This window comes from Nerophis ophidion, linkage group LG06, assembly GCF_033978795.1.
Source record: "Nerophis ophidion isolate RoL-2023_Sa linkage group LG06, RoL_Noph_v1.0, whole genome shotgun sequence".
Classification (NCBI taxonomy): Eukaryota; Metazoa; Chordata; class Actinopteri; order Syngnathiformes; family Syngnathidae; genus Nerophis; species Nerophis ophidion.
Genome location: NC_084616.1, coordinates 53,784,414 through 53,796,903, shown reverse-complemented (window position 1 = coordinate 53,796,903; position 12,490 = coordinate 53,784,414). Strand labels below are relative to the sequence as shown.

Genomic DNA, 12,490 nt, shown 5'->3' with positions numbered 1-12,490 from the left:
AATACATTTAATACATTATAAAATAGTCAAAGTGATCCAATATTTTGAGGCACTGTTGGACAGTTGACAGGTGTCAACCCAAAAGTTGTGACTTCATTTATTATTGACTTATAACTAATTATACAAGAATGTGATGATGTAATTATATAATGTGTTTCGGTCCTAAAAATGATAAAAAGTCGAAAATGACAATATGATGCAATATTTTTCCGATCTTGTCAACACGATCGTTGTGATTGGCTAGACTCCTTTTAGTAGGCGGGTCTTCATCCACACTACTAGATGATTGGATGACGCGATCAGATTCCCCTCAGTTCCAATTGGCTCATATTTTTACTCCTACTTTCCCCGTGAAGTGAACAGGAAGTTCGTCTCTCCTTGGCAGCGGCGGTCGAGTGTGGCAGCGGTGGCGTGCGTCCGTTCACCCGAACCTCTTAAAACATTTGGAAAATGGCCGATGCGACGACACTCTTCACTTCCATTGGGCTCAGTGAGCAGAAGGCTAAAGAAACGCTGAAAAACGAAGCGCTCAGTTCTGCCCTGAAGAACGCTATTACTCAGGTTTGACTCCACGTCTTACTGGTGATATCCCAACAGAGGCAGCTGCGGCAGCCACATATTCTAATCACTCCACGTATCGAAACAAACTTTTTTTTATTAAACATATACCGTACTCTTTTAGAGACATATCACTACTTTGCTTGATTGCCTTACAACTGTAGATAGTGAATTGGGGTCGCTGTACTTTTATTTTCACTATGACCACTTCAGTGTCAACTAAAATGACTGGACTGCTGAAAGTTACAACATTTGTCCATAATAGTAACACCTAAATGAGTTGTTCATTATTTCTCTTACGCTTTAACCTATTTCCCAAGGCTACTAGTGTCAGTGGAGCAACAGGAGTGGACAAAGCTGTGGGGACATTGTTGTACAGCTTGGCTTCTCGACTCAAAGACCCAAAACGTCTTGGTTTCCTCGCAGAAATTATAGCTCAGCGCAAAATATGCACCGAGCAACAACTTGCAGGTAATTCTTTACATTTTCCACATGTTGCAACGCCCCTCCCATAGGAATGAGTCGCCCAAACCTGTAAATCGGGTCACTAACGCGGTGCCCGCGGGCACCAGGTAGCCCGCAAGGACCAGATGAGTAGCCCGCTGGCCTGTTCTAAAAATAGCTCATATAGCAGCACTTACCAGTGAGCTGCCTCTATTTTTTTTTACATTTTATTTATTTACTAGCAAGCTGGTCTTACTTTGCTCGACATTTTTAATTCTAAGAGACAAAACTCAAATAGGATTTGAAAATCCAAGAAAATATTTTAAAGACTTTGTCTTCACTTGTTTGAATGAATTCATTTAGTTTTTTACTTTGCTTCTCATAACTTTCAAAAAGACAATTTTAGAGAAAAAATACCTTAAAAATGATTTTTGGATTTTTAAACACATATACCTTTTCAACCTTTAAATTCCTTCCTCTTCTTTCCTGACAATTTTAATCAATGTTCAAGTCCTTTTTTTTTATTATTGTAAAGAATAATAAATACATTTTAAATTAATTGTTCATTTTAGCTTCTGTTTTTTCAACGAAGAATATTTGTGAAATATTTCTTCAAACTTATTATGATTAAAATTCAAAAAGATTATTCTGGCAAATATAGAAAATATGTAGAATCAAAATTAAATATTATTTCAAAGTCTTTTGAATTTCTTTTACAATTTTTGTTCTTGAAAATGTAGAAGAAATAATGAAAGGTCTTTGTTAGAAATATTGCTTGGTCCAATTTGTTACATATTCTAACAAAGTGCAGATTGGATTTTAACCTATTTAAAACATGTCATCAAAAATATATATTTATTGTGAGAAATCATTAAGATGATCAGTGTTTCCACAAAGATAAATATCATTAATTATTACTAATAACATATAGTTAAAGGTAAATTGAGCAAATTGGCTATTTCTGTCAATTTATTTAAGTGTGTATCAAACTGGTAGCTCTTCACATTAATCAGTAACCCAAGAAGTAGCTCTTTGTTTCAAGAAGGTTGGTGACCCCTGCTGTAAATCATGCAAGCTATTTTATGAGTAGTTATACAGCATTCTCTTAATAATTAATTAACAATCAGTCAGATTACTAGTCCACATTAACTTGTTGCAAGCAATATATAGAAAGTTTTGCTATTTGCAAAATGTAATCAGTTAAGTCTTAAAAAACATGCGTCACATTTCACTGTTTTCTTTCTAAAACAAAATTCCTAAATCCACAGCTGCTTTGGAATTTGTGAAGAGTCACCCCCAGGACCCCCTCAACCAGAGGGAGTTTAATGAGGCCTGTGGAGTGGGTGTGGTTATAACGCCAGAGCAGATTGAAGATGCAGTAAGTACACGACTATTTTACAAGGTTCAAGTCATGCAGTCATTAGTGACAGCACATTGCTGTGCAGGTGGAGTCTGTGATCTTGAAGCACCAAGAGCAGCTTCTAAAGGAGAGATACCACTTCAACATGGGTCTGCTAATGGGTAGGATCACTCAAATAACTTGGAAGAAATTTCTGAAAATAGTGAGGCGGGTCAGCATATGTTTTGGTCTTTGGATTTTGGTTTCATACATGGGAATTGAAAAACAACTGCTTCACTTGTTTTAAATTGTAAAACAGTGTGTTCTTGTTCGTCAGTATCAAAGAGTAATAACTCTGCAAAAAAATTGTTTTATTTTAATTTTAAAATGTAAACCAGTTTTAAGCAGAAACAAAAGACGCCAGAATCGGAGGTTGCTATCCAAAGACAGAAAAATATCAGATACCATAATCAAGATCGAGGCATCTCTCATAAAAACATATTGATAAATTATAATGTGGTCTTTCTGATGCACGTTTCGGTGTCGGAATATGAAATATCTCGTTTTGGTGTGTTTTCCTTTTTTCTGACAAATGACTTTCATTTTTGTTGTATGAAATATAAAATGAAAATAAAACAGTTTCATAGCACGGTGGAACAGGGGTTAGTGCGTGTGTTTCACAATCCTAAAACAGTTTTTAGATGTAATTATTGGTCTTTTATACTGAAAAAGAACACTTTGTTTTTCAATTTTAATTTGACACTGAACAAGAACACTGTTTTTTAATTTTAGTTTGTTTCAAAATAAAATTCATATGAACCAACTGCACTTAAATTTAGAATATATTTATATTATTCATATATTATATGTATAATATTTGATATATATATTATTTATTATTATTATTGTCTATTGTGAGCGAACTGCTGAATTTCCCCCAGTGATCAATAAAGTAATTTCTATTCTATTCAATAGTTTTTTTGCTTTTTCAATTCCATTCATAAAAAGAAAGTTCAATGACTATAACATACACTGACAGTAGCATTCCACACAGATGGTGTTATCTCATTTTTGTTTTATGTTTGTTGCAGGGGATGTGCGTTCTGCTCTAAAATGGGCTGATGGGAAAGCTCTGAAAAATGAGGTGGACATGCAGGTGGGTTTGAAAAAGCAGATATTGTCAGCATATGGCAGGTCTGCCATTTTGAATGATGAAATGTTAGTGGCCTGTTCACTTCATCTAAAACAAGGCTTCCTTTGTATCTAAAGATCCTGCTCCTCTTGGGACCCAAGACTGAGGCTGACTTGGAGAAGAAAACTAAGGTAATTCACAAATAATTTTGAAATACTACAAGGTTCAGTGGTTTTCCCTAGGTTTTCAGCATGGTTTACTCCATTGCTATTGGCTCACAGTTACATTTCACAGATAATACACAAAATTTGTGCACGAATTGAAAATAGATGTGTCCACATGTGACCATGTAGAGACAGAATAATAGCAAATAAGTAATCTAAGGCTTTTTAGTTTATTTGTTTAGTTAAAGAATAAGATGTAGACCATGGGGTAGTCCGTAAAGCAGGTGAAAACTCTTTTGTCTATGTAAAGCCCGAGAGGAGGACCATTCAGAGTCTTCTCTTCTAAGAAAGAGAGGCAAGTCAATTTCAAAGTAAGTTATTGTAACTCACTCTGTAAACTGGCATGTTTTCTTGAACAAACCTTATGTTTTTTTCATGCTGCCTCTTTCCTGATAAACATTAATAGAACTGTCAGACATGATGTGTAAAAGAACAAAGAGTAGCGTACTATATTTATTTTTTAAAATATTGTAAATATAACTAAAATCTGTGGTATCCCGTCAGCAAAAAAACGAAATGTATTTTCTTTACCTTGATTTCAGTTATTTATTTGGCTTGGCTGTAATTTATTTGTTTTTTTAACAAACTTAGATTTTTTGGTATTTCATCAATTTAAATAGAATTAATATGTTTCCACTTCCAAAGACATGCACCTGGGGATAGGTTGATTGGCAACACTAAATTGGCCTTAGTGTGTGAATGTGAGTGTGAATGTTGTCTATCTGTGTTGGCCCTGTGATGAGGTGGCGACTTGTCCAGGGTGTACCCCGCCTTCCGCCCGATTGTAGCTGAGATAGGCGCCAGCGCCCCCCGCGACCCCGAAAGGGAATAAGTGGTAGAAAATGGATGGATGGATGGATGTTAGCTATATTAATTACAATAAGCATAATAACATGCCAACAAGAGCTGCAATTTTAGATTATTTTTATTTCAAGAAATATATATTTCAAGTCTTCTAAGACAAACCAAACAGTCCAGTTGCGATGGATTGAATGCCCTGAGATTAAAATAACATGGATGTAATAGAACATTCATAGACATGTTCAAGAAATACATTTCAGATTTTGGTACATATTTATGATACTGTAAGCAAATTAGTCTAAAACAGGCCTTCTTAAATATTTTCTTCTTCGTAGGAGGTGGGGGCATAACAGAAAATGATTTAGAAGCACTAGTCTAAAAGAAAGGGCCTGGTTGGAGAAAAAATATATAGTCACTAAATATATTTGCATTGTTTCATCATCAAATAGGGCTGGACGATATTTTTTTTATATCATCCAATCTCGATTAATATCACTTTTTCTTTTTTAATTAAAGCGGATTGCTCCGTGCAGGATTATACTAAGTACCGCATCCCTACTGTTTACAACGGCAGTATCTTGTAACAGACATTTCCACCATGTTTCATTGAGGTAATAAATGCTAACAGCTGTCATTTTGTTCGTATACTGTATATAAAAGTGCTTACAAGATTTGTAACAGTACAGGTAAGCCACACTACAATCCATACCTGGTTTTAATGGGTACAATTTTGCTTCTTTTTCGGTATGTTTTTTGGGGGTTCAGAAAATAACTTTTTTCCTCTCAAAGTTATTTAGTTTTTTGGCTTGTCATCACAAACATTCTGCAGTAAACAAAGTATAATTGGTGTAGTGAATACTTTATGAATTTTATTTCAAGTTAACATTTGCTAAATACTTTCAAATGGTAAGTTATTATTTGTATTCTTTAATTACTTGTGTACATCAGTGCTTCTCACCAGTGCTTTGACAAACAACAAGCGGTAACCCAAGTTGTGGAGTTTTTAAAACTCAAATTCTGTATTTTATATTGATTCAAAATAAATTAAAGTGCAGTTTAATTTTGAGGTACTGTAAAATAATGTATTCCAAGACATAAAACAATTTTTGTGATTATTTCAGGAACAAAATGTTTATTTTTTTGTTATTCACAAACAGACAAAAAGTATCCGTCTGCTGAGTTTTTTTAAGTACCTGTTATATCAGTGGAGTGTACTCTCTGCCGACACATAAACAAAAAGTATGTTTACAAAAATAATTAGATATAAAATTGCCTTGTCTGACTTTCGGGACGGTGGAACGGAAGGTCACGCGGACACACGGAGACACTTATACACAAACACAGATAAACGAACACATTCATAGACACACACAGGATCACGGTCAATAAAGGCAGATCGTTCTTTGCAGAATTATACCAAACATCGTAGATTCCATACTGTTTACTAACCCAGTAACTTTTAACAGACTTTCCGCCATGTTTGATGGAGGTATAAATTCTAACAGCTGATCACCGTGATCAAACTGAAATTAATCGTGATCAATGATCACAATCATATTATTAGCCAGCCCTCTCATCAGAACAAATAATAAACATTTTTTTCAGTTGCCTCCATGTGCGATTTTACCTGGGGGGATTACATCTAAATTTAAACAAGATTTCATTGCACATCATTCCTCCACTTTTTTTTAAACTGTGTGCCAATAATAAAATGTGATTAAAAGTTAAATCAATGAAGAATTGCATTCAAACTTACGCATTGACTATGGCAGTAATAGTCTGTCACTTAAGTCTGTTATTTTGATTGTATTACTTTTCTTTCTTAAATAGTGCTAATAGTTAGCATTAACATTTTTAATTTCAGCCGGGTAAAGAAAGACAACCTTTTCTGTCCCCAATTGCTTTGGTAAATCGTAGAATCAGCACTACATTGATAGTTTTTTTTAATTGTGGTCTTAACTCAGAGTCAACAGACTTAAATAAACTAATTCAGATTAACTGTTTTGGAACTTAACACTCATGAGTTTCCCATTTTACGGAAAATCAACTCAGACTTCAGATTTAAACTCATTTTGTTGAACCTCCTACCTGGAATACTCCCTGTTCTACATTGAAGGTATCCTTGAATGTTTTCTTCATGGGCCAAATTAGAAAAAAATGGAGCTGCAGTGTAAAATAATGAGTGGTAATGTACGTCTCACTGAAAAAAGCAAATTTAAAAATTTCTCTAACCATTTATTTCTCTTTTGCGATGTCAAACAGGTCCAGAAGGCTAAACCTGAGAATGACACGAAGGCAAAAAAAGAAGAGGCTACATTGAATGGTAAGGGAAACTACAGTAAAGTTACTTTGCTTTCAGAGGTGTGGCTTCGAGACTAGTTCTAATTACAATTTTAAAGACTTTGGACTCAACTTAACAATATCATATCAATAACGACCCGACTTGTATTTTGACATCAATGACTTGTTACAAAAGTTATAAAAATATGAAAATTTCATGTAATGGTTATTGCGACCTCATTTATGATTTTAATCGCAGTATTGTTGAATGTGCTCAAAAAGTAATTCTACACACTGAAATCTTTGAACCAAGTTTAATGAAATAAAGACACACACTATATACTTTATTTTTATTAAATGTTTTGGCTTCTTAACACTCACAATAATTTTATGTGAGTGGTAAAATATGTTTATCTTCCTCCATTTAAATTTGTTAAGGTTTTAGATTTTTTTTTATGATAAAGGCAAAACGAGTATTGTACACATCGCTTTCTGTTTATGTGCAGTCCCGCGAGTCCACTTCCTGTTGTAGAAACTGCCGTCCGTCTGTCACATAACAAAAGTTTTAACGAAAGCATCAACTTTAGTGTCATATTCAAATGTTTGGATTGTAAATTGATGATTTTAGTTAGGATAATCATTTTGTTTTCCAATGTGAAAGAGCATAGATTGAATCCATGTACAGTACTTGCAATATTTCTGGGCCCCCAATTTCCCTTTGTTTCCTCGTACTTTTTTGTCAGCATGGATGTGCCCCCCGCAACCTTGAAGGGAATAAGCGGTAGAAAATGGATGGATGGATTTGTGCTACTATTGTTAAACATTTAATTTGAAAAAAACAAAACATTCCAAAACAGATGAAAAGTTCTACCCACCTCAAAGGGGCGTGATGGTGCTTGGCCTTTGTGTCGCGTGCATGTTGTGAATAATTGTTGTTGGCCTATTCAAGTTGAACCATCAGTGTGGGCAGTCTTGTGTGTAGTGTGTTTCACCTATGTGCCTTCCTAATAACAATCAGGTTAAAGCATGAACAATGTGGGTTTGAATCATAGAAACAAACTTTATGGCTGGCTCACATCGTGGTCACTCCGTGATCACGTACGACCGCCAGACACTTCTGGATGTGGACATATCGGGCCGTTTTGGACTGATAAACGCGTGCTTGCTAGACCTGCTAACTAGCACGGGAATACTTCAACGGCTACATCCAGCGGCCTGTGAAGCAGGGGAGTATAGTAGCAGCAGGGGCCGTCTACGGAGCAGACGCCAGCGGTGTGATCGGAAACGCAGATGCCGAGCGGGGCTAAAAACAAAGCAGAAGGCTAATCCCCACAGAACACCACTTCCCTCCATCCTGAAGCCGGATTTAAATGGAAGATGCTAGACTACTGGTCTGGGTAAGGAGTCAGTTAAATTAGAACAAGTTTTTTCTGCTTTGAGTGTTTCAGAGTTGGACATGTGTTTTACTGAGGTGGCTAACTATGATGCGTGCAGTTTATCAAAGCAACAAACAAACAATCGGAAAATTCCCGTCGTATCAATTCCTAGATATGGTCGTAATTATACTAAATGCACTGGGCATTATAAACACAACATTATTAATATTGCTACTACGGATAATTTGATCAAAAATTCCCTAAAACAGCCAACTACCTATAATATAGGTTTTTTAAACATAAGATCATTGTCTCCCAAAACGTTGTTAGTTAATGATATCATCAGAGACCACAATCTTAACGTCATCGGTCTCAGCAAAACCTGGCTTAAACCAAACGACTTTTTTGCGCTAAACGAGGCATGTCCTCCTAACTTTACACATGCGCATATTGCCCGTCCTCTTAAAAGGGGTGGGGGGGTCGCACTAATATACAACGAAAACTTTAACCTTAGTCCTAACATAAATAATAAATATAAATCGTTTGAGGTGCTTACTATGAGGTCTGTCACACCGCTGCCTCTACACCTGGCTGTTATTTACCGCCCCCCAGGGCCCTATTCGGAATTTATCAATTAATTCTCAGAGTTCGTTGCTGATCTAGTGACACACGCCGATAATATAATCATAATGGGGGACTTTAATATCCATATGAATACCCCATCGGACCCACCGTGCGTAGCGCTCCAGACTATAATTGATAGCTGTGGTCTCACACAAATAATAAATGAACCCACGCATCGCAACGGTAATACGATAGACCTATTGCTTGTCAGGGGTATCACCGTTTCCAAAGTTACGATACTCCCGTATACTAAAGTATTGTCCGATCATTGCCTTATAAAATTCGAGGTTCAGACGCATGTTCGTCAAACTAATAATAATAATAACTGCTATAGCAGCCGCAACATTAATACGGCCACAACGACAACTCTTGCTGACCTACTGCCCCCTGTAATGGCACCATTCCCAAAGTATGTGGGCTCTATTGATAACCTCACTAACAACTTTATCAACGCCCTGCGCGAAACCATTGAAAACATAGCACCGCTAAAGTTAAAAAAGGCTCCATAAAAGCGTACCCCGTGGTTTACAGAAGAAACTAGAGCTCAGAAATTATTATGTAGAAAGCTGGAACGCAAATGGCGCACGACTAAACTTGAGGTGCACCATCAAGCATGGAGTGATGGTTTAATAACTTATAAACGCATGCTTACCTTAGCTAAAGCTAAATATTACTCAAATCTCATCCACCGTAATAAAAACGATCCTAAATTTTTGTTTAATACGGTAGCATCGCTAACCCAACAAGGGACTCCTTCCAGTAGCTCCACCCACTCAGCTGATGACTTTATGCAATTCTTTAGTAAAAAAATTGAAGTCATTAGAAAGGAGATTAAAGACAATGCGTCCCACCTACAACTGGGTTCTATTAACACTGACACGATTGTATATACGGCGGATACTGCCCTCCAAAATAGTTTCTCTTATTTTGAGGAAATAACATTAGAGGAATTGTTACGTGTAAATGGAATAAAACAAACAACATGTTTACTTGACCCACTTCCTGGGAAACTGATCAAGGAGCTCTTTGTATTATTAGGTCCATCAGTGCTAAATATTATAAACTTATCACTTTCCTCGGGCACTGTTCCCCTAGCATTCAAAAAAGCGGTTATTCATCCTCTTCTTAAAAGACCTAACCTCGATCCTGACCTCATGGTAATCTACCGACCGGTGTCTCACCTTCCCTTTATTTCAAAAATCCTCGAAAAAATTGTTGCGGAGCAGTTAAATGAACACTTAGCGTCTAACAATTTATGTGAAACCTTTCAATCCGGTTTCAGGGCAAATCACTCCACGGAGACAGTCCTCGCAAAAATGACTAATGATCTATTGCTAACGATGGATTCTGATGCGTAATCTATGTTGCTGCTCCTCGATCTTAGCACTGCTTTCGATACCGTCGATCATAATATTTTATTAGAACGTATCAAAACACAAATTGGTATGTCAGACTTAGCCCTGTCTTGGTTTAACTCTTATCTTACTGATAGGATACAGTGCGTCTCCCATAACAATGTGACCTCGGACTACGTTAAGGTAACGTTTGGAGTTCCCCAGGGTTCGGTCCTTGGCCCTGCACTCTTCAGCATCTATATGCTGCCGCTAGGTGACATCATACGCAAATACGGTATTAGCTTTCACTGTTATGCTGATGACACCCAACTCTACATGCCCCTAAAGCTGACCAACACGCCGGATTGTAGTCAGCTGGAGGCGTGTCTTAATGAAATTAAACAATGGATGTCCGCTAACTTTTTGCAACTCAACGCCAAAAAAACGGAAATGCTGATTATCGGTCCTGCTAAACACCGACCTCTATTTAATGATACAACTCTAACATTTGACAACCAAACAATTAAACAAGGCGACACGGTAAAGAATCTGGGTGTTATCTTTGACCCAACTCTCTCCTTTGAGTCACACATTAAAAGCGTTACTAAAACGGCCTTCTTTCATCTCCGTAATATCGCTAAAATTCGCTCCATTCTGTCCACTAAAGACGCTGAGATCATTATCCATGCGTTTGTTACGTCTCGTCTCGATTACTGTAACGTATTATTTTCGGGTCTCCCCATGTCTAGCATTAAAAGATTACAGTTGGTACAAAATGCGGCTGCTAGACTTTTGACAAGAACAAGAAAGTTTGATCACATTACGCCTGTACTGGCTCACCTGCACTGGCTTCCTGTGCACCTAAGATGTGACTTTAAGGTTTTACTACTTACGGTCTAGCTCCATCCTTTCTTGCCGATTGTATTGTACCATATGTCCCGGCAAGAAATCTGCTTTCAAAGGACTCCGGCTTATTAGTGATTCCCAAAGCCCAAAAAAAGTCTGTGGGCTATAGAGCGTTTTCATTTCGGGCTCCAGTACTCTGGAATGCCCTCCCGGTAAAAGTTTGAGATGCCACCTCAGTAGAAGCATTCAAGTCTCACCTTAAAACTAATTTGTATACTCTAGCCTTTAAATAGACTCCCTTTTTAGACCAGTTGATCTGCCGTTTCTTTTCTTTTTCTCCTATGTCCCACTCTCCCTTGTGGAGGGGGTCCGGTCCGATCCGGTGGCCATGTACTGCTCGCCTGTGTATAGGCTGGGGACATCTCTGCGCTGCTGATCCGCCTCCGCTTGGGATGGTTTCCTGCTGGCTCCGCTGTGAACGGGACTCTCGCTGCTGTGTTGGATCCGCTTTGGACTGGACTCTCGCGACTGTGTTGGATCCATTATGGATTGAACTTTCACAGTATCATGTTAGACCCGCTCGACATCCATTGCTTTCCTCCTCTCCAAGGTTCTCATAGTCATCATTGTCACCGACGTCCCACTGGGTGTGAATTTTTCCTTGCCCTTATGTGGGCCTACCGAGGATGTCGTAGTGGTTTGTGCAGCCCTTTGAGACACTAGTGATTTAGGGCTATATAAGTAAACATTGATTGATGATTGATTGAAACATTCACCATATTGGGTTTATGGTGTATAAGAAAATAACACAAGTCAGAATGCATGTGATTTATCTGTCAAATGTAATAAATTATTACATTGTTAAATGGCTTTTATTTGGTGAACATAATCACTAATTAGTGCCCATGACTTGTAAGAACTCAACCTGTCTTGACTTGACTTGGACTTGCACGTCCATACCTGAGACTTGAATCGAGACCTGGGATTGAAGACTACAGACTTACTTTAGACTTGCAAAACGCTGACTTTCTTCCACCTCTGGTTGCTTGTGTTTTTTTAAAACATGTTTGCTGGTTTTTTAGGCGAGGCCACCTCTGTAGAGGGAAAGTCCCTCATGGAGCAGCTCAGAGGAGAGGCCCTGAAGTTCCATAAACCAGGTGAGGAGGGAACTTACAAAAAAATATTAATAGTTAGTGTATTTCTTTTCAAAAAACATGTTAGTGTCTTTTGAAAAGAAATACATTACATACAAAATATACAATATTAAAAAAATGTTTTGTTGTGTATCTTAATAACCTTTAACTGTGCTGCAGGGGAGAACTACACAACTGAGGGCTATGTGGTGACACCAAACACAATGAACTTGCTTAAAAAGCACATGGAGCTCTTTGGTGGACAGGTGATACAAGTAGACAAGAGGCTGAACAAAATATAATGACAGATCTTGACCGATGTTTTAACTCTTAAGGTTCGTACTCGTTTTCCGCCTGAGCCCAATGGCATCCTTCACATCGGACACGCCAAAGCCATTA

At 37.5% G+C, this 12,490-nt stretch overlaps 1 protein-coding gene across 1 annotated transcript in view; it reads left to right on the top strand.

The window, feature by feature from the left end:
- Positions 1 to 338: 338 nt before the first annotated feature.
- Positions 339 to 12,490, top strand: part of qars1 (glutaminyl-tRNA synthetase 1) — a 23,320-nt gene continuing 11,168 nt past the window's right edge. The window contains exons 1-10 of the mRNA XM_061904247.1: positions 339 to 561; positions 879 to 1,029; positions 2,271 to 2,380; positions 2,448 to 2,523; positions 3,433 to 3,497; positions 3,611 to 3,664; positions 6,761 to 6,821; positions 12,041 to 12,115; positions 12,272 to 12,357; positions 12,427 to 12,490. The exon at positions 12,427 to 12,490 is cut by the window's right edge and continues 23 nt beyond it. Of these exons, the coding sequence (XP_061760231.1) occupies positions 451 to 561; positions 879 to 1,029; positions 2,271 to 2,380; positions 2,448 to 2,523; positions 3,433 to 3,497; positions 3,611 to 3,664; positions 6,761 to 6,821; positions 12,041 to 12,115; positions 12,272 to 12,357; positions 12,427 to 12,490 (853 nt within the window). The 5' untranslated portion in view covers positions 339 to 450. The remainder of the gene's footprint in view (positions 562 to 878; positions 1,030 to 2,270; positions 2,381 to 2,447; positions 2,524 to 3,432; positions 3,498 to 3,610; positions 3,665 to 6,760; positions 6,822 to 12,040; positions 12,116 to 12,271; positions 12,358 to 12,426) is intronic.